The sequence below is a fragment of the Haliotis rubra genome, unplaced genomic scaffold (assembly GCF_003918875.1).
Source record: "Haliotis rubra isolate DU_JTF1 unplaced genomic scaffold, ASM391887v1 Scf11, whole genome shotgun sequence".
In the NCBI taxonomy this organism is placed as follows: domain Eukaryota; kingdom Metazoa; phylum Mollusca; class Gastropoda; order Lepetellida; family Haliotidae; genus Haliotis; species Haliotis rubra.
This window is the reverse complement of record NW_025765003.1, coordinates 2,733,794-2,756,777: the sequence shown is the minus strand read 5'-3', so window position 1 is coordinate 2,756,777 and position 22,984 is coordinate 2,733,794. Positions and strand designations below refer to the sequence as shown.

The 22,984-nt window shown below is 40.2% G+C and overlaps 2 protein-coding genes across 3 annotated transcripts; one reads left to right on the top strand and one right to left on the bottom strand.

Moving 5' to 3' along the window:
- Window positions 1-1,584: 1,584 nt before the first annotated feature.
- LOC124284534 lies at window positions 1,585-8,295 on the top strand. 2 transcript variants are annotated; one of them, XM_046720620.1, is made up of 3 exons: window positions 1,585-1,614; window positions 5,327-5,719; window positions 7,255-8,295. In XM_046720620.1, the coding sequence occupies exons 2-3, from the start codon at window positions 5,393-5,395 to the stop codon at window positions 7,705-7,707; spliced, it is 780 nt and encodes a 259-aa protein (XP_046576576.1). In that variant the 5' UTR covers window positions 1,585-1,614; window positions 5,327-5,392; the 3' UTR covers window positions 7,708-8,295. The 2 variants fall into 2 exon arrangements, with proteins under 2 accessions (XP_046576576.1, XP_046576570.1); XM_046720614.1 differs by lacking the exon at window positions 1,585-1,614 and adding an exon at window positions 1,621-1,728.
- Window positions 8,296-12,880: 4,585 nt separating this feature from the next.
- LOC124285471 (extensin-1-like) lies at window positions 12,881-14,664 on the bottom strand. The gene is made up of 2 exons (XM_046721713.1): window positions 13,906-14,664; window positions 12,881-12,889 (listed from the first exon to the last, which is right to left on the bottom strand). Exons 1-2 carry the CDS (start codon window positions 14,662-14,664, stop codon window positions 12,881-12,883), a joined length of 768 nt encoding a protein of 255 aa, XP_046577669.1.
- Between the last annotated feature and the right edge of the window lie 8,320 nt (window positions 14,665-22,984).

Sequence of the window (22,984 nt, the reverse complement as noted above, 5' to 3'; positions counted from 1 at the left end):
TCTAAAGAATGACTGTCTGATCTAGGGGAGATAACCGATTCAGCATGAACCAATAAAGGTTAATTAGGTAGCCCCATTATGTTAATTAGCGAAAGAAAAAACCCCGCTAGAACACACAATCCCACATTACCAACTGGTACCAATATAAATTCATATATAAAAACAAGCCAAACCACATAATCTGGAAAAAAACATAAAAAGAAACAAAACAAACATCAACCAAACAACCTCACAGTTCAGCTCCCCCTACTTCTGGCTAATTTCCAAAATTCAAATTCATATAAATTTAATTATGCAACCCTAACGCCCCTTCAGGTAACGCCCCTTCAGGTTGATATATCTTCGGTAAATTCGCCCCTCTTTCGATCGAACACTAAATTACACTAAATGTCCTGGCGGGCCCGTATGCCAAACACGCATTATGTCGGAAAGTGCACATTATATCTCCAAGCCATCATGTTCAAGTCAAAACACTGTCACTTCCTGCCTTGGACGCCACATTTTACGGATGGTGGGGTAGCCTAGTGGTTAAAGCGTTGGCTCGTCACGCCGAAGACCCGGGTTCGAATCCCCACATGGGTACAATGTGTGAAGCCAATTTCTGGTGTCCCCCGCCGTGATATTGCTAAAAGCGGCGTAAAACCATACTCAGTCAGTCAGCCACACGTCACAAGCTGAATTTAAGGCAGTAAGTTATAACCTGCTCAAATAGACATAACAAAGAAAACGACATAGCTTTCAGAAGATAGTGGCTTTTCTACGAGACTCTCGGTATATGTTGTCATAGTTTTCTTTAAATGTCATTGTTTAAATATTCATTTCGGTTCAAACATGGGCAAAATTATTTTCTTGTCAACGCTGAACGTGTATCTACATAGATTGTTTGTTGTTTGACGCCGCTCTCTGCAATATTCCAGCTTCTTTGCGGCAGTCTGTATATAATCGAGTCTGGGCCAGACAATCCAGTGATCGACAGCATGAGAATCGATCTCTACAAATGGGATAAAATTACATGAGTCAAGCAAGTCTGCGAGCCTGACAATCCAATCCCGTCCGTCGCCTCTAGATATAACGACAAGCATGGGTTACTGAAGACCAATATATAATAAAGAAAAGTTAGTGATGACGATATTTTTTATAACGATATCCCGAAAAATGTTCTGTAATTGTTCAACGCGAATGAAGAAAAGAATACATTGTTGAAAAGAAACGAAATACCCTTGTCATGAAATATCTTCAACGATGAATGTAAACAAATGACTCAGCCCTCAAGGTGTCTTTGAAACGTCACGTGTGTGAAATCAACACCTTGTCTCATGACATATATTTTCATTTATGGGCCATAAACTGCAGCATCAATTCTTGTTCTATGGCTGACTGAAGTCAGCACCAAAACATCTGACCCATTTTAAACAAACAAACCATGAAACACATTTGTGTCTTCGTGAGATTTCGTGACAAGTAGATACGCAGTAATATTAGCATATGAAAAGAAATTCGTCACGTCTCCTCCGTTTTCGAAGGCAACCCGCCTGTACCGTGTGTGCGTCATAACTCGAGTGATATGCAACCTTTCCATGATGCATAATATTGAAAGGGAGGTAACTGCTAATGGTGTGTATTCCGATTCGACGAGTTTTCGCATACGATCTCATAGTTTGTGTTCTGTTTGTGGTAGTTTTTTCTCAACTTGTGTCATGAATTTGTCACCATTAATTGAACCTTAAGGTAGGTAAAAGCCGAAAGCTCAGATATTAATCTATTTCTTGGTGAAATTGTTCTTAAAACACTTGTCTGAAGTTGTCAAACACTTCGTGCACAAACGTTCGCGAAGTGGGCCGGGGGCTGTTTCAAGTGTTTGTGAACAGGCGTCTGAATGTGAGGTAAATATATGTAGGTCAAATGAACAGTTCTCATCTTCCAACCCCCATATATGAATACTTATTATGTTTCTTACACTATAACTGATTTCATAAATATTTCGACAAACGGTTTTCGCAATTGTTTGTGGGAATACGTATCTGCTGTCACTGTCAGTGTCATTTGGCAATGGCCGACCCGTGTCAGTGTTTGTCAACAATGTGTCCTCGTGTTATTGTTTTCGGACACGAAAGAACATCCGTTGTTGTCTCGATTATAACATGAACACTTGTAAAACATGTCACTAACTTATGAAAGATAAGATTATCCAAAATACAAGAGTTTACAATCACTATGTGACGCAACAGTTAGTCTGTCTCACAGTCCCTGAACCACATTATTTTCCCAGCTGTCGAGCCCTCTCAGCAGTGCTAAAGCCCTAAATAAAGCAAGTCTAGAATTCCTCAGGTTCTGAATCTCTGGTCTCCCTAGGGCTCCTTGTCAATTTAAATGGGCTTGTTTGTTACTATCAAACTTATATTCAGGGACTAAGCAATAGTCTAGGCAATAGTATAAAACTTGAGGTCCCAAAACACCAAATGTTCAGTTTCTTGGCCCTGAACGATCAATCAGATTATAAAGAAAAAAGGATACATAATTGTCTATGTTGTTCAGCTTTAAGTGTTCCTCTCGTTCCCCCATCCCAAATATAAAAAAAATATTTATAAATATACTAAAATTATTAACAAAACTTAACACAACAATTACTAGAGAACTCACAAAATGACTAACAGTCCAAAATTTAAGTTAGGGTTAGAGTTAGGTTTAGGGTTGGGGGAACGGAAGGAACTCTTTCCGTTTGCTGATTACTCCCACTCACCCGCCCCACCCCACCCTGACCCAACGCCCCATCCCGGACCCACACCATATCCCTGTTCATTCTCTCCCTTGACACACATTGGGTGAAGCACACAGCCTTAAAAATATCTTTTGTTCTTTATAACTATGACAGAAGACTAGTGTAAACTTTAATGGTCATAAGATTTCGTACCAAGTCCCATTTAAATGAGACAATATTTTACAGTTTTCATCAGTTTTATTCTTTTGCAATTTGTAACATAATTAAGGCATTAGGAACTGGTTTGGAAACATAGCCCTCACATGCTGGAAGTAAATCAGAAATGATAAGAATGCATTATATTATAGAACTATCATTTATGGATTTTTACCTCCCCTCACCACAAGTTGGACAGGTTGGCTCGATGTTGATAGCAGCTTGATATCTCAGTCAGGTAGCGAAATACAATGGCAGAAGTTTGGTCTGATACAGCCATGCTCTCTAGTGCTCACATTGCTTGCTTATGTAGGATTTCCAGTGAAAAAATCCTCACCTATTGAAGTCTGTGAAGCTTTACCATGAAAATTATTCTCTAATATTAGTCATTTTGTTTGAAATGTACTCTACTTTTGATTGGGATAACCATATATGTCAGATATGATATGCACTACATGTATGAGAATCGGTTTTATTACTCACCCGTTGAAGATATCACTACTTAATAAGTCTACAATGTTATTACACATGCAATCGTTCTGTGAGTTGAATTCTGAGATTTATTTTGCTAATGTTGGGTGAGTAATAAATATAACACTATACGATGCCCCATGTAATACCATATTTATGAAACACAGGAATGGTATTGGCATCTAATTTGCTTTTGCTCGTTTGATACCAAACCATTCACTCGTTTCATTCATGAATATGGTATTTTTAAATTATTTTTTATCTTCTATTATTCCATTTCAAGTAGCATGTACAGGCAAAAGGTGACATGTGTTGGCAGTTGCATCATCAAGTTAATATACAAAATTGTATGCACATACGAGGGTGTAGATATATACAGGAGCAAGATGAAAGTGTTATAACTGTATTGGACACATTAGTTTTAGTAAGCCAAATTGATGTGTGCTAAATAGATTAAAATGTCAGAGTAGGGTTTCTAAGTGAAGCCAATTCCAAGTAAAATAACTAAATTTATTATTTTTCATTGCAATAAACCTTTCAATATAGCATATGTCCTTAAGCACCATAAGAAATTCTGCAAAGGATATATCTTGCTGTTTAAGGCTTGAAGTATAGATACATCTTTTGGCAAATAGTAACATGTGATTTACTGCCTGGTTGTTTTAGTGCAGTCCAAACATAGTAATGAATTTAGAAAGTGTCAAATTGGTTTGGAGGTTATTATTAAGGAATTCTTCAAATTTAGCCAAAAGTTCTGAACAAATTGACATTCAAAGAAAACATGATATATCTTCTGAAGCGGTTTTACAAAATGTACATGTATCGTCATCAATTAACTTCATCTTTAATAATTCATAAATATAGTCTTATACGTGACTAGTGGTGGTCCGATTAATTGAAATAATCAAAGATGCAAACAAGTATTCCATAATTGTTTGTGTTCGATTATGAGAAAACATGATCGATTGCTTGGCCGTTTAGTGACTGCGACAAATCTTCGATTATTTAAATTAATTGGACCACCACTAGTATGCAATGTTTCATTTCTTCGCCAGCAGTATTCCAGGTAACGTGTATAACACTGTGACATATGCAGACCGCGAGTCATTTGAAGCAGATTCTACATGCATGACATACTGTTTGGTAACAGACTATGGGAGCTGGTCGGTTTCTTAGAAGTTTCAGCTTAAACTGGACTGACAATATTAATGTTTCTATATTTGTCTTCAGTGTGCACGCACACACACACATACATATAAAGATAACTATTAACATTCACCCAGTGAAACTCTGTGGGTGAGGTTTGTTTGATTAATTTAGGTGTCTCTTTGCTAATCCACACAGGTAAAGCAGTCAGGAAATAAAGATTAACTTTATTATTTTTTTGGTCAGTGTAACATTTACCTGCAAGTGGTCCTCCCTCGTAAGAAATAGCGAAAAGTGACAACAAAATAATGATCGTTTGTTAAACAACTTTTTTTATTCGGGTGTCCAAAATTATGAGACAAATCATCAGAGTTGGTCTGTCGATTTCATGTGACTGTGCAAAATTTGGTTTTGTTGTAATTATTAGATTTTGTGTTTGTGAGCAATTTATCGCTCTCAAAAGAAGTCAAACGGGCTAAAGGTTTTAGTGTAAACACCCAAGGTAGAAGCAGTATAAGTGCAGTCTTTGGTTTTCATCCAAGGTTAAGGGTATTCATTCATCATGCCAAAGACCAAGGTTCGTTTTCCCACAGGGTACAATGTGTGAAGGGTGAGATTCACATGAGGCATGAGGGTTGGTGTTTTGTTCTCTTGCTATGTAGCGAAAGACTTCAAGAGTTGGTTCTTGCTGTTGCCTTGCCTGTAACTAGGCATTAAGGGGACACAACAAGGGCAGGTTGGCTTTGAGTCAGTGTACAAAGTATACAAAGTTTATAACCTTTGTGTTTGTTGCAGGGTGATGATCTGATGAGAGCTTCCAGCACCTCAAAGCACAAGGACGTACTAGTTCAACACTGACATATGCTTAATCATCCGTCAAGATCTTCCAATATGGCTGCTTCGTCACTTCCTTTTGACGCTCCAATTTCACCACCATCATACGAGGAAGCTGTACAGTCACCTGCTCCAGAGATCCCCAGAGTCGAAATTGCAAGCAATGATGAACCTCCACCTTCTTACACTGAGGCTACTAAGGATGATGTGTACCCCAGCAATTATCTCCCTTCTGATCAGCCCGAAGTGCAGAGCACTAATGACCTCACTGGACTTATTATTGTTAGTATAGAAAGGGCTGATCACCCTAGGCAAGGGAGGCAACCCAGGCTTTTACATCAATCCACTTCACAGGTAGATAATGTTGGGTTGTTGTTAAATTGTATTCATAAAATATTTGTAATATATATACATTGTTTAATAACTATAAGAATAGGGTGTATTTATATATTATCCAATGAAGCATGATAAAAGGGCTCATATTTTTTTGTCACCCTAGCCAATAGTTGTGTGCTCTTTTAATTTCATTCTCAGCTCCCTGCATGGGAACATTAAACCAAGCTGCCTTCTGAGGGGCTGTTATAATGAACATGGTGTTTACAAATTAGAACATGCACTCATCAACCTGTGTTGGAAGTCAGGGGCTACTTCCTGGATTGAGTAGTCCGACTCTGTGACTTGGTGGATAGCTGTGAAAAGAGTTGTTCATAAAATTGTCTGGTCTGGACTTGATATTTATATATCAGTCACCGCCTCCATGGTATAGTGGTTAGAGTGTACACCTGGAAAGCAGAAGGTCGCAGGTTCGTTCCCCGGCCCGCGTCATACCAAGAGACGTTAAAATATGGTACTTGTTGGTCCCTGCCTAGCACTCAGCATTACTGGGTACAACAAGGACTGGTCGGCTCGGAGTCAGTATAATGTGTCTGAGTGGGATATTCATGCTTCACTGCGGCATGGTATCTCAGTGGGCTAGCACTATAAAACCAGCTTAAGTCTGGGCTAGTACAGCAGCCGCACATACACACGCATGCATGTCGTCATATGAGCGAAATATTCTCAAGCACGACGTTAAACCCAATATCACCTCACCTCACCCTCATGTCTGATCTGTTGTAAACCTATTCCCCCTCTGAATAATACAGCTCTTGCTTGTCTTCAGCATTGATAATGGCCTGGTTTGTACTGGAGGTACGAATCCAATATTCAATAGCTGATCCCATGGGGTCTATGATAGGAACAGATCCTTGCCTGTAAATAGAAGAGACTGGGGATATAAGTGATTAAAGACATGAACACGGATCCTACACTGATCTTTACATATTTTTCTGCATTCACCGATAATGGTATTTGTATTTATCTTCGATATGCAGTATTTTAAGCATCATCATATCGAATGTCCTGTTCCTTTTGTATTAATGCTAATCAATGTTGTGTTTAGTTCCTGATTCAATTTTGCCGATGAATCATTGTCCTCGTAATCCATTATTAATTGGCAAAATGAAACTAGTCTCAGGACGTCGACCTTTATATTTCACTCAACCGTAAAGTTTGGTCGAAAGGTCGGCGTTATGAGCCTGAACCCGTACTACAGTACAGGTCATGCCATTAAAAAAGGGGGTCGTGTCATAAACATTTTAGTCGTAATCCGAATCGCTCATGTCACAGTCCTCTTCTTCAAAATTGCATGGGGGCGGTGGGGTAGCCTAGTCGTTAAGGCATTTGCTCTTCTTGCCGAAGACCCGGGTTCGATTCCCTACATGTGTACAATGTGTGAGGCCCATTTCTGCTGTTCACCGCCGTGATATTGCTGGAATATTGCTAAAAGCGGCCCAAAACTAAACTCAGTCTCTCACTCACTCAATTAATTTTTTCAATATTTATTTCAGAACCGGTCACAACCCAGTAGAGATAGTTCTGGACGTGGAACTTCACCGTCTGACCCTCGGTCACAAACTGCAGCCAGGAAGAAGTGGTCAGTTTGTTTGCTGGGAGCAGTAATGGGAGTGTTTGTTGTGGCGGGTCTCATCGCAGCGTCCGTGCTCCGCCACTATCCGTCTTCCTCTAATGGCTCAACCAACCAGGAACCAACATTCAAGTTTGACTATCCTACTGTTGATCCAGCAATTTTAAAAGAAATTGACAATGCTAAAAAAGATAGTGACTTTCTAAAAACATTATATTCAACTCACAGGCCTTACTATCTTGATAGGTTTGGACATAATACTACTCCAGATCCTTTTCTTGATTGGAACTGGAGCTCGAAATTAGAAACCGAAAAACCTTTGACTTTTGAAGAAGAGATCAAGAAGCTGGAAAAGAAGCAAGCTAACAGTAACTGAGTGGAGTCTCAGTGGAGCCATTGTGTGTGAACTGTTGGTGTGAGATGAACTTCGGTCACACTGGCCGTTATCCATTCTAATAAATATTCTGTTGGCATCAATTTTAACACATGCTTTTTGGGGTATATCGCCATGTAAAATATTCCTGATATTTAGAAGTACAGGAGATTTTTTTAGTGTATTTTTTGTCATGGACGATCTTCATATGTCTGTGCTGTTCAAAGCAGGATTAAGCCATATCACTGTCTCGAACTTGTACACATGTAAGGGCCGTGGGTAAGGTGTTTGCTTGTATAATCATATACTAGTAATCGGATTTTGTCCCAACAGAACTCACAAACCCATTGGTATCCCCTTTGATATGGCATAACATTCTGGACATTCATTCACCCTCATGGGTTTAAGGCTGTGACGAGTTAAAGATTCTCATAAGGATGTTTTATATCAGTAAAGTGCTACAGCTGTTTAATTGTCAGGTAATATTGTCTTTTGTAAGTTGGTGACCTGTTTTCCGGTAAGCATGCGATTAGCAAGAAAACGTCGGATGTTCTTAAAGTGTCCAAAACCAATAACATGATGATAGAACTATTCTAATCCTACTTGATATTTTATTCTTCACCACTTGTGATATACTTTAGAGGAGTATTGCTGAAATGATCATGAAAGGGGCAACTCACTCTGCTGTGGAAAGAATATGTTTAAATTGAAATGGCCCAGTGCAGTACTGATAAGCAATTGCCAGTTATATTGAAATATGAAATATTGCCCACTTGACATGCTTAACATTACTAATATTAACACCTGCACAAATATATTTGCTCAATCAATGTGCATTTATACAGTTTTTATGACAAAGATGAATGTTTTGAAACTTGAAAGTTCTTTCCCATGCCAACCTGTCCAACCATTGTTGCATTGTGTATGTTACAGTTGTTCTTTAAAGGCATTTAGAAGTTGGATGAGCATAATACATGACATGTTTTTATTCACCAGATGAAGGAGGAAGAATTAGCTCTGAGACATTGTATAAAGAATAAAAGAAGTTGTTATCCATAAAAATGTGTCATGTATTTATGTTACAGTCAGTGATTAAATTTAGTTTGTTTGCAAAATTACTGAAATATTATAAAACGGCTGAGTGAATTGGTCATTTTGCCAAATAACTGTAAATTTCAGTCATTTTACAAATTGGCTAAGTTTACTCTTTGACTGGGACATATACAATGTTTTCTACAGAAGGGCATTGATATTACACAGACAGATGTTGGCCAGTGCCAAACACAAGCATCCCACACTGATTCAAGAGTGCACTCTTCCACTTACAGGTATGATATATTTTGATATATTTTAACATATTTTGACAAATATTCATTATTTTTTTGTCCTCTAATCTGATGCTTCATATGGACAGCTAAAACATTTACTTGTTTTGGGGGCTGGGTGAAAAAGTAGTGAGTCGATGTTTGGGAGTTCATACACTGTCTAGCAATGGATTTGCACTGACCTGTCCATGAGCAAGGAAAATGTCTAAACATTTATACTCACAATTTAAAAATAACCACCAGATTTTTTCTGAATACCTTATTTAATCTATCAGGTCATGTCAAATTAACCATAGCAGGGGTGGAAATAACCCATTGCCCGACGCCCGAGTCCAGTATTTTTTTCTGTCGGGCCAGCAAATTTGTATATCACACTGTATCGGTTTCCAGTTGACTTTCCAATGTTAATTATGTTCTTTATGTAAAAAATCAAGAAAACAGCTGGTATAGTGGAAAAATTATCAGGGCAAGTGATTTTACATGTGCCACTGTACCGGAGTACACTAGCAATTTTAAAGTTATTTCCACCCCTGCATAGTAATATGAAAACAATTGGGTGTTCTTGAATATTTTTTTTAGTATAAAAATATGTTACTGTTTGATTTACTTTTTGAAATATTTATTGCAGTCTGACGGAAATGTTCAAGCAGTGCATAATCTAGCTAAGGTGTATGATTAGTGAATAGGATGATAGTATTGTTGATGATGAGTGGATGAGGAGTGGGCGATGTAGTTCCAACATGCTGCCAGGTTGATGGGTTCTGCCAGTTCTTTGAATGGTGTGACATGCTTCTGTCCGTTTCTTCCAAGCATTGTAGACTTAATTGTGTGACTAGTTTCAGCTGACTTGTATCCCAGAAGAGTGAGTGAGTGAGTGTCATTTTACGCCCAATTCAGCAATATTCCAGCTATATGGCAGCGATCTGTAAATAATCAAATCTGGACAAGATAATCCAGTGATCAACAGCATGGTTATGCTAAAAGAAGAAATGAGATGAGTAGAATGGAGAAATGTTTTCATCAAATGCTGTTATGTTTGAAATACCTATTTACCTTCCTTGTTTTTTGCTATTTGTCTTAAAGACTATCCCTGACAAGTGCTGAGTTTGAGGCGATTGAAGTCACAGATGGCTCGATTGTGTAAGTTGCCGTAGTTCAATGTGCAGTATTGAGTCATTTTGGCACATCAGAGACAGGTTGATTGAGGGTTCGAATCCTAGATCATTGAGATTATGTTTCTGGATTTGTCAGTACCGTATGAGTGCTGTGGGTTTCAGTTTCACCAAAGGTTGGAACATAGAAGACCGATATCACTTCGGCCTCTCCGACACTGAACTGATGTGCTGTGATATAACTGGAGTACTGTTAAAAGGGGCTCTAAACCGATCTAACTCATAGGTTGATTGCTGGATATCAGTAGCATTTTCATTTGTGTTTAATGTTATTTTCCTGTTTCTTTCTGTCCAGTTATTTGTCTTTGAAATGTACCATGTAAATTGGTTTATCCTGATCAGATGTTTGTATGTACCACAAGATGTTCACATGACACACAGATGCCTTTTTTGATAGATCTGAGCAAATACCCATTGGTCAATATGTGATTTGAGCCCTGTGATATCGGCCAAGTGATATGAATCCTGTGGTATAGGACCCCTTGACAAAAATCCTTTGGTGTGGCCTTCAATTTATAAACTTTGATTTGAGCTAAAGGGTATGGTCACTTGAAATATGCATTTAGAATTTAGCATTTAGCAAATGGCATTTAGAGCAAGTGGTACGATCCTTTACATGAGCCCTGCTGTAGTTCTTTGAAATATGTCAGTGTTACAGTCCTTTGATAGAAGGGGCGGTGGGGTAGCCTTGTGGTTAAAGTGTTCGCTCGTCATGCCGAAGGCCCGGGTTGGATTTCCCCACATGGGTACAATTTGTGAAGCCCATTTCTGGTGTCCCCTGCAGTGATATTGCTGGAATATTGTTAAAAGCGGCGTAAAACAATACTCAGTCAGTCAGTCAGTCCTGTGATAGAAGCCTATATATGGTCCTATGACATATCCTTTGATATAAATTGGTGGTATGGTCCTTTGACATAAACTAGTAGTATGGCCGTTTGGCTAAGCCAGTGGTATGGTCCTTTGACATAAGCTAATAGTATGGCCGTTTGGCTAAGCCAGTGGTATGGTCCTTTGACATAAGCGAATAGTATGGCCGTTTGGCTAAGCCAGTGGTATGGTCTTTTGACATACACTAGTAGTATGGCCGTTTGGTTAATCCAGTGTCATGGTCCTTTTCTAGTAGTATGGTACGTAAGCCAGTGGTGTGGATTTTTCACATATGCCAGTGGTATGGTCCTTTGATATAAGCCAGTGGTATGGACCTTTATTATTACTCCATGTTATGGTCCTTTGACATTGGTAAGGATCATTGATATAAGCCAGTGGTAAAGACTTTTATAGTTTGTAGCCTGACCATTTGGTCTTGTAAAATGACTTCCTCCATATGGCCTCCTTGATGCAAGCTGTAATGTACTGTCTGATGTCCTGGGATTGTGGTTGATGCGTCCCCATGCCCACTCATTCAGCCCAATTATGGGGCCACCAAATCAAGCCAGTATTACTTTTCAACATGACAGCTTGAAATCAGGTATTATATGAAACAGAGAATATTGACCTTGTGTGAATCATGTTTGTGTGAACCTGACCTGCAATATGGCTTACTGTGACATGTTTAACTGACATCTGACTGATGTTGTTACAATCAGGTACTAACAGTGGTGTGCTGGTGATCATATATTTTATACTTGTGTTAATATCAGATCAGAGTATGAAATAAGGCCTGTCCGACCACCTGAGACGGTCTAGATTTCTGACGGACGGTCTAAATTTACAGCTTGCCAGCCCAATGGTCTGGTAAAATTTTTAGATGCTCCATACATCAGAGTAAATTCACCATATTTGGTCTGGTTAAATCCATTTTGGGCTGGTAACATTTTGAAGTTACCAGCCCTGATGTCTGGCTGGATTTTTGGCTTATTTCATACACTGATCAGATGTGTGTATTTGAACATATTTTTGCTTTTCTCGGATATGTTTTGACAAACAAAGCATTCAATATTAATAACACTAGCAGGAAATGTAACAGATGGATGTGGTTTTATTGAGTGTCACTGTAAAAACAATGACAAGCATAGTTTCATTTGATACAGCGGGACAATAGATATGTAAAATATCACTGAAAGGAGTCTTTCCAATTGTTGGTAAAGGGATTACTGGGTGGTTAAAGTGTTAGCTTGTCATGTGAAAGGTCCAAATGCAAGTCACAACATTAGTGAAACATGTGAAGCCCATTTCTGGTGGCTAACTTGTAAATTTGCAAGAATATTGCTAAAGCCATTCCTTTGTGTTGAATGATGGATCATTGTTTATTGATTGAATTAAATTTGATAGAATTCACAAAATGTAAACTTCAGCAATAATTCATTTCTTTTATTTATTTTGATTAAGAATTTGTCATTTTGACCTGTTGGAGTAATTCAGCAATTTCTTTCACATGCTGACTATGCATTTTCGAATTTTTGAATTTTTTGAAGATTTTTTTTTTCCAGGTCATATTTTATGTTTAAAATTGTTGAATGATAATTCATTCCATCTGTTTATGGATTGGAAAGATCTGAGAGGTATTTAATGTATTATTCATGTATTATTGACATTAGTGTGCTTAATATTTAAGTAGCCTCTCTACCGCCATACTAAATCATTATTCACCCCTTCTTTTTCGACTAACCTTGACTTAATGTCAATATTTTGTGATGTTCTCCAAATGGGAGTAATGCATGTATATGTTTAAAGAAACTACTATTGTAACTGCCAAAAAGGGGAGAAATGCATTTATAGATGAAAATTTTATTTAGAATAGAACAAACAGTGGACCATAAATGTTTTTAGAAGTATTTTTTAGAAGTATTATTTATCACCTTTATTTTTGTGTTATTTATTCAGTGTGAATATGGCCAAGTCATCATGACTCAGTTTATTTTTTGGAAAATTATTGCTAAAATATCCATGTAACCAGATTCTCAATAACGAACACACTGCTGCCAAAACCTAAGCTTACAAAGTATGTTTTTTTAAATATATTTTTCTGGCTAATGATGAGTTTGGATGACATATATGAAACAGAAAACAAATAGTAACAATACTGACTGTCACTTTAGGCACAATAATAAATGTCCTGTTACTGCCGGGAGGAATAGAGACAAGGCTGTGATTGAGGTTAGTTGTTAGCTCTCTCCTCCTACTTTGGTAACAAGGTTACATGTTGTGTTAATACTGTGTTCGTTGGATAATAATGAATTCCTTATGTTGGATTTTTAAAATAAAGATTGTTAGTTAATTTGTCTGTGTTTTGTTGGATTTTATCTGGCATGTATTTACCACACACATGGTTTGTTTGTTTTGACAGAGAAGAACAGGTTTTGGAAAACATGATGGCGAAATCCTTAAAAATGGGTTTTGTTTTCAATTAGCAGTCACTTTCTGGTTATTCAAGCAATAGGTTTTAATCTATATAATTTTCTATTTTGATTTATCAGACTAGTGACTTGGTGTTATTTGTATGTTGTTGAATATTTTTTGTTCAAATGAAATTTATTTCAACGAAAATACTCATAATATCTTTAGTTTTCACCTGTTGACTTTTTAAATACTTTGGGTATCATGACATATTTAAGTGGAATGTTTAGAAAGAATTATAATATAACAAAACATTGGATTTGCATTCAAACTGGTGTAATAGTGATGATTTTGGGGGTGGGACTGTGGATGATGGTGATGATGGTGATGTAGGGGATGGGAGGGATGATGGTGATGTAGGGTGGGACTGTAGGGATGATGGTGATGTAGGGGTGGGACTGTAGGGATGATGGTGATGTAGGGGATGGGACTGTAGGGATGATGGTGATGTAGGGGATGGGACTGTAGGGATGGTGGTGATGTAGGAGGTGGGACTGTAGGGGATGATGATGTAGGGGGTGGGACTGTAGGGATGATGATGGTGATGTAGGGGGGGTGAGACTGTTGGGATGATGGTGATGTACTGGGGGTGGGAACTGTAGGGATGATGGTGATGTATGGTGCTGTAGGGGGGGTGGGACTGTAGGGATGACTGGTGGTGGTGATGTAGGGGGTGGGACTGTAGGGATGATGGTGGTGATGTAGGGGGTGGGACTGTAGGGATGATGGTGATGTAGGGGGTGGGACTGTAGGGATGATGGTGATGTAGGGGGTGGGACTGTAGGGATGATGGTGATGTAGGGGGTGGGACTGTAGGGATGATGGTGATGTAGGGGTGGAACTGTAGGGATGATGGTGATGTAGGGGTGGGACTGTAGGGGATGGTGGTGATGTAGGGGTGGGACTGTAGGGATGATGGTGAAGTAGGGGGGTGGACTGTAGGGATGATGGTGATGTAGGGGTGGGACTGTAGGGATGATGATGATGTAGGGGGTGGGACTGTAGGGGATGATGGTGATGTAGGGGTGGGACTGTAGGGGATGATGGTGATGTATGATATGAGGGGGTTGGGGTTTAGGGATGATGGCAGGAGGAAGCAGCATCAAACACGTACTGCAGTGCTTCATAATATAGATGGTTTTCGATTGACAAGATGCCCTACTCATCTGATTTTAAGGTGTCTGAACAGAAATAGGAAAGCTATTTTATGTCATCAATAAATATTTGAAACGAACTTCTAAAGCTCTTGGTGTGTCTCCTAACAGACTGGAAAAATGGAAAATGTCCTTTCCCGGGACTCCAGAATTTGGCCAAGCATATGGGGAACATATCAAAATCATGTAGGATTGGTAAATTACACAGATTTCAGAAAATACAGTCAGACGTGCAATTGTTAAACTGTATTCTGAAAATAGGATTGTCACTTAGACTCTTCTAGAAATACCCTGAAACTGAGCAAGGTTTAACTTCATCAGATACAAATAGACTAGAGGTAAACATACAACTCAGGTGTGCGAATGATCTGACAGCGTTCGTCTCCGAAATCGTTATCTTCGAAGAAGGCAGAAACGTGAAGAATGAGCCTGTTTCGATTGATGAGACGTTGGTAAACGATCCTCACACAGCCAGCATTCAGTGGGTACCCAGTGGGAATGAGAAATCTGGGATAAAGTTACCAAGGAGAAAAGGTAAAAGACATATCTTTATCCACGCTAATTGTGTTTTCTCCCATGCTGTGACTTCGTCCTTCGCACCAAGACTAAGGGCAGGAATTACCATGGAAAAGTGTTTTTTTGGTGGGTGAAAAATAGATTGGTCCCTACATTGCCTATCAAGTTCCTTATTATCATGGATAGAGGAGAGCAAGGTCCCGACGTCGAGAATTAAAAGAGTTATGGTGACGTTGCTGCAGCGGATGAACATGACCTTTTTTCCAGGACTACAAAACCACACCTCTATGAAATCATCAAATCTGACAAACAAAAGCCCCTGTATATGACTGACAATTTCAAAGGTCCAGCTCACGCCATCTTACGACTTTCCCCTTACCATGGCGATCTGAGCCCATACAGCTGATATGGGCACCGTCAAAGCTGACGTTGGACGACTGAATACGACTTTTATATTGCGGCATGTTGAAAAGCTAGTAAATGAATCTCTTGGTCGGGTAACAGTGGAGACATGGCAGCGTTGCGTCGACGAAATAGAGTCGAGATACTATCAACGTGGTTGACTTGAGCAAGCAACAGTCCCACCTATAGTTGTGACCATCACGGCGGGGGGACACCAGAAATGGGCTTCACACATTGAACCCGTGTGGGGAATCGAACCAGCGTCTTCAGCGTGACGAGCGAACGCTTTAACCGCTAGGCTACCTCACCGCCCCCATGCAATTTTGAAGAAGAGGACTGTGACATGAGCGACTCGGATTACGAATAAAATGTTTATGACACGACCCCCTCTTTTAATGGCATGACCTGTACTGTAGTACGTGCAGTACGTGTTTGTGCTGTTTCTCCTACGGTTTTGTCCCCCTCCGTAAAAGATGTCAACTTGTGTTCGGTCTAAAATCAATGAAACATCAGCTATTGTTTGGGTACAGGGTATTCATTGACATATACTAGACTGACTGAGTTTGGTTTTACGCTGCTTTTAGCAATATTCCAGCAACATCACGGCGGGGGACACCAGAAATGGGCTTCACACATTGTACCCATGTGGGGATTCGAACCCGGGTCTTCGGCGTGACGAGCCAACGCTTTAACCATTAGGCTACCCCACCGCCCACATATACTAGACTATTCCCGAGTTGTTTTGCAATTCATCGTTCTCATTTGGATACAAACGGACTATAATCACTTTTAATAGTAAAAAAATGTGGAGTTACGAAAACAAACTTTTTTGCCGTACTGAGAAATCTATATAATTCATGAGTAATATTGAAAAAATGATTATTACCACAATCGGAATCAATACAAGGCCCCGAGATCGATGCCTGAAATACCCTGCATATCAAGGGGAGATAATCCAAGGGCAACCACTTTAACAAGCTCTTGTCAGGGATGGTGTTTGCTTGGTACGCTGGAGCCATCTATAGATCAGGTAAGATGTTTCACCCAGCGTTTATTTCTTCAGAAATTGTGAAATCATTATAGACCTCTGTTTTCTCTTAAAATCACTGCAAATACATTCCATTGTGATTTTCTCAGCAATTCAACATTTCAACTGGTACACGTCAATGGTTATACGGGGTGGTAGAGTAGCCTTGTGGTTAAAGCGTTCGCCCGTCACACCGAATATCCGGGTTCGATTCCTCACAACGGTTTAATGCGTGAAGCCCATTTCTGGTGTCCCCCGCCGTGATATAGCTGGAATATTGCCAAAAGCGGCATAAAACTAAACTCATTCAATCACTTAGTGGTTAGACTAAAGTTTACTTTATTTGGATGAAGTGACTTGGTTTTAGCGCCGCTTAGGAAATTGTCCCAGTCGTGTCACGGCGTGTCGTCTTCACATGGAAGGAAATAATGCAGGCGTTTGACGTCTGGACTCAATGCTTTTTTGTTTATTTGTTGTTTAACGCCACACTCAGCAATATTCCAGTGATATGACGGCGGTTTGAAAATAATCCAGTCTGGACCAGACATCATGAGTGCCATTTTCCACAAATGGGAATCGATGATATGTTTCAGCCAGGTCAACGAGCTTGACCACCCGATCCTGTTAGTCCCCTCTTACGACAAGCATGGGTTGCTGAAGACCAATTCTAACCCGGATCTTCACAGGTACAAACCCTCAAGTACGGCCACACCTAGAAACATAAATCAGCGCCAGGCCTACCAGAGAAAACTTGCCCACTGTGCAGAAAAACGCAGAAAAGCCCACATTAATCGTGGAAATAGCAACATAAACATAATACGAGCGCGAACCTGGATTTAGACCCACGATTAAAGCTTCTTGCGGACCCAAGGGACGCAAATCTGCACAGCGTATTGCGGCGCCTCAGAAGATTGAGCCGTCCGTTCTCCCTTATTTGGCTATTAACACCTTACTACGATGTCTCCAACATCTTGTGGAGCGTTAAAGCCGAAGACCGGGTTCGATTCCTTACATGGGTGCAATGTGTGAAGCCCATTTCTGGTGTCCCCCGCCGTGATATTGCTGGAATATTGCTAAAAGCCACGTAAAACTAAACTCACTCACTCAAACCGACGGCTTTGTTAATCCACATGATTAGAATTCCTTGGTATATGATGTTTATGTTCAATCAGCCGTCAAAACATGACATGTTCTGATTTAATGAATGGCGAGTGTTAGCTGTAGAGCAGGACAAGATTACCCTATTCGCGAACACCCGGTGTCAACAGTGATTTTCACCGATCCATTCATAAAGTTTTCACAGCTACTTTTACCTTTACACAATACTTACTTTGTTTCTGAGGATAGTTAAGACCTTGTATTCTTTTGTTCTATATATGATTCTTTATGATGTTTCTATTCTTCCAACCGTATGTATATGATGTTTCTAATTGCCTCCAACGTCGGTATGAGATTTTCCTATTCAACCAACCGTTGGTGTATGGTGTTTTACGGGATCGGGTGGTAAGGCTCGCTGACTTGGTTGACACATGTCATTGGTTCCCAATTGCGCAGATCGATGCTCATGTTGTTGATCACTGGATTGCCTGGTCCAGACTGGATTATTTACAGACCGCTGCCATATAGCTGGAATATTGCTGAGTGCGGCGTAAAACTCACTCACTCACTCACTAGGGTGTTTTGTTTTATCTTGGATTTTCAGAAATCAAAATAAATTAAAAACGATTACTCATACAAAAAGTGCTTCTGAACGCAATATCAACATGCAAGGGATTTCGATGTAGGTAAACAAATGATCGGAAAACGTTACTATGTAAATTTGTAGAACAATGGTCTATGTTCGTTTTGACCTATCCCGAAAAAATGACATTAGGTGAAGGTGCAAGATATATGAATTTACTCAAGCAGGTCCAACCCTGTTGAAAGTCGAAGTCACCGAAGGCGCCAACAAATCGAGTTCTGTCACTTTGACGTCCCAGGAGCCTCTGAAGGTGAGGTGAGGTCAGGTGAGGTGAGGGTGAGGTGAGGTGAGGTGAGGTGAGGTGAGGTGAGGGTGAGGTGAGGTGAGGTGAGGTGAGGTGAGGAGGTGAGGTGAGGTGAGGTGAGGTGAGGGTGAGGTGAGGTGAGGTGAGGTGAGGTGAGGTGAGGGGTGAGGTGGAGGTGAGGTGAGGTGAGGTGAGGTGAGGGTGAGGTGAGGTGAGGTGAGGTGAGGTGAGGGTGAGGTGAGGTGAGGTGGAGGTGAGGTGAGGGTGAGGGTGAGGTGAGGTGAGGTGAGGTGAGGGTGAGGTGAAAGTGGGTTTAACGTCGTGCTTGAGAATATTTCGCTCATATGACGACGTGCATGCGTGTGTATGTATATGTGTGGCTGCTTGTACTAGCCCAGACTTAAGCTGGTTTTATAGTGCTAGCCCACTGAGATACCACGCCGCAGTGAAGCATGAATACCCCACTCAGACACATTATACTGACTCCGAGCCGACCAGTCCTTGTTGTACCCATTAATGCCGAGCGCCAGGCAGGGACCAACAAGTACCATATTTTAACGTCTTTTGGTATGACGCGGTCGGTGATCGAACCCGCGACCTTCTGCTCTCCGGGCGGACGCTCCAACCACTACACCACGGAGGCGGTATATACACATGTACACAAAAAACTTAATTAAGCACAACCTGTATAGTATTGTTGCAATGATAGGTTTTCAACACATACATAAAACTTATCGTGGTGACCACGATGGAAAAACATGAGTTTTTCTGACCCGTATGTTCCTTTGACTCATAATAAACGACAAAATGATTGGAATCCATTTTGATTTTATGATGATAATTGCTTATTTTAAAAACACACATAAGTTACATACAAAACCATGTCTTTTCAAGTATGGCCCTGGAATGTTTAATGTTGAATTTATTGGTGAATGTGAACATTCAAAGTGTCATTTTGCGTGTCTTACACAATTCAAAGTAAATACCAGAGTAACCTCCACGTGACTGTATGACAGCCAGCACTCTCCTCCTCATACCCCCTGTCAGCCTCCTGATCCTCTGAATGGGCAGTCTACGCCATTCCTCGTGTAAAGCAGCTTCCAACTGGGCCAGGGTCTGTACAGAAGGATCCCTTTGTTGCACACGACGACCAATCATGTCCCAGATATGCTCCAAAGGGTTAAGATGGGGGCTCATTCAATCGTAAGATATGTCAGGGGGTGCTTAACTAAGCTCCTTGTGTATATAAGGGAAGTTCATCTGGAACGAACCGTTACCGTTCGAGCTCCATCACGCGTGATTACATATACCTTCACATAAGCACGTTGTAAATTACACTCCTATGGTGCCGCAGTTCTATGAAGAGTTGTGCCCCTTTGGTGTGCGAGGATCATGGGTTTGCTTTGATTATGTTTCTTGGTTTATCAGCGCCATACCTGGGTTTCACCGAAACCTTGAACGTAAAGAACCGGCTTTACTTCGGGTTTTTCTCCCACATGAAGTTGATACCCTGAGATATGGCTAATATATGATCACTGGATTGTCTGGTCCAGACTCGATTATTTACAGACCGCGCCATATAGCTAGAATATTGCTCAGTGCGGCGTAAAACTAAACTAACCCACTCCCTCACTGTGAAAAGTTGTGTCCATTTGGTGTGCGAGGATGATGGGTTTGCCCTGATTATGTTTCTTGGTTTACCTGCACCATACCTGGGTTTCACCGAAACCATGAACATGAGGATGGGAGTGAGTTGAGTGAGTTGAGTTTTACGCCGCACTCAGCAATATATTCCATCTATATGGCGGCGGTCTGTCAATAATCGAGTCTGGACCAGACAATCCAGTGATCAACAGCATGAGCATCGATCTGCGCAATTGGGAACCGATGACATGTGTCTAGCCAAGTCAGCGAGCCTGACCACCCGATCCCGTTAGTCGCCTCTTACGACAAGCATGGGTTACTGAAGATTCTAAGCCGGATCTTCACGGGTCTGAACGTACAGAACCGGCTTTACTTCGGGGTTTTCTCCCACATAAAGTTGATAATCTGAGATATGACTTAAGTCCCAATTGCTTAGATCGATGTTCATGCTGTTGATCGCTGGATTGTCTGGTCCAGACTCGATTATTTACAGACCGAGACTATGTTGCTGGAATATTGCTCAGTGCCGCGTAAAACTAAACTCGCTCACTCACTCATTCACTCACTCAATATGACTCAAGTATTGTTAAATCTGCGTTTAACCGAAACGATTCGCTTACACTGTTCATAGTTCGTTCTAGTTCAAATAACACTTGAACAGGTGAGGAGACTATATATTCAGGCCGCCATATATTCTAACGTAGGCTAAAGTTTCTATCTTGAATTTTATCAAAACAGGGATCATTGTCCTTGCACGCCCCATGGCATATGTATGTTGTGTAATGTCTGCACATGATCAGTAGATGGCAACCAACACATTAAGTCCACTGAAATATTAATTTGCATATTTTCATTTTAGTCTGGTAAGTCCAGCTGAACTCAAATGGTAACAGAAATGTTTTAAGCTGTTTATACTAAAAAAACTATCCTAGAAACTAACGAAATAAAGTTAGTATATAATAATTCTGTATAAAGCATAGGTTAGGGAGTAAATGATTCAGTGAGTGAGTGAGTGAGTGAGCGAGTTTAACGCTGCTTTGGGGATTAGTTTAGTTCTATCACTTCATGCCCAAGGGCCGCAACTCTGCACAGCGAATTGCGGCGCCTCAGGTGACACAGTATAGGCCAGTGAGGTACCGTCTCTCTGGAACTTGTATATGATACGCTTGTTTTGCTTTTCTTTCGCTTGAAGCAGCATACCAAACGAAAGCACTCTTCGTAAGCTTTTCAAAAATATATAATCTGTCAACATCATGAAAATAAAAAAACTAAAGAATAAAACCGACATTATATTATAAAATAGAATTTTTTACTACAAGCATACCTTCCATTATGAAATGAAAAAGTAACCTTAAACTATAACGGTCAGTTCATCAGGTCATCAGTTCATTGCCTCAGGAAGGGATCAAGGTAGACTGGCATTTTGTCCTTGAAATACAGTTATCTGATTGAAAAACATAGATCTACAAAACAAATTACTACTAATAAAATTTATTATCCAAAAGAAGCCAAGAACAGTTATTTATTTCCATAGCTTTAGCAATCTACAATTGCCCAACCACTTATACTTCAGTTGGACTCCTTTTGAATATATCCTCTTGCATAGGGTCTTTGAGACAGATAAGGGACAGTCCCGGATTCTTCCCTTGCGGTGTAGCGCATGTCCACCGTAAGGTTTCCTTTATTTATTTTCTTTCGTAAATATTTTCACTCTGTCTGTATTGATCCTTTCCATGTATTGATTTGTCTTGGAACGTTCTTCTGTCGTTGTATTGACATAAATATCGGCGTGTTGATCAGTCATGAAATCGCTAATACGTTCTACATGATTTTCAATATATTAATTATCTTAGTTATACATCTATTCATGTGGGAAATAAAGGGAAAATAACTTGGTAAAAATAGTGTTAAACTGGAGGCCAATGACCTTTGGAGCGAGCGAGAGAGGTAATATACTGACGTACAAAAGAAAGTACTCACCCCACTTATTTTCCAAGAAACGACGTAAATATATTGAAAAGTGTTTGGAAGCGAGAGACTGGTAAGGGTACAACTGGGTACGATATCTGTGATTGTTCTGTCAACAAAATGTTTGTGAATAATCCAAAATCATCTGGGCCTAGATTTTCGAAGCTCTCTTAGCGCTAAGATAGTCGTAAGTGCCATACCTTAACATTAACTTACGACTATCTTAGCTCTAAGAGAGCTTCGAAAATCTAGGCTCTGGTGTGTAACTTTCTTTCGTTTACATGATACGAGGCATTTTGAATATCCAGGTTAGAATTGATCTCCAGAAACCCATGCTTGTCGTTCGAGCTGACTAACTGGGTCGGGTGGTCAGGCTCGCTGACTCGATTGGTGCATGTCATAGCATTGCATTGTTTCTGATGCAACTTCCTTTTTCAGAACGCATTAAATCGGCCTCGAGTCCTCCGGGAAGACTGGCGCAGGAAAGTCTATCGCTCTCTCTGCCCGATCGTGTGCTGTGTTATCGTAATAGTGACTGGATTCGTCGTTTACAAGTTAATTCAGTAGTTGTTTTCATGTGGTTATGTCCCCTTGACGGATGCATAGAAAGTGACACAGAGCGTCGACAGACAATGTATCAAGGATGGGGAAGAGGAGGAATATGCAAGAGGCCACATCTTTCAAAGGATACAAGGAGTTATACCACACACTGTCAAATCTCCAAGCTTTGAACAAATTAACATAGAGGTTA

Excerpts from the sequence above, each read along its gene's own strand:
- LOC124284534 (XM_046720620.1), top strand. The coding sequence starts at position 5,393 with ATGCTTAATCATCCGTCAAGATCTTCCAATATGGCTGCTTCGTCACTT. Across the intron at positions 5,720-7,254 it reads TACATCAATCCACTTCACAG|AACCGGTCACAACCCAGTAG; the intron begins GTAGATAATGTT and ends TATTTATTTCAG.
- LOC124285471 (XM_046721713.1), bottom strand. The coding sequence starts at position 14,664 with ATGAAGCACTGCAGTACGTGTTTGATGCTGCTTCCTCCTGCCATCATC.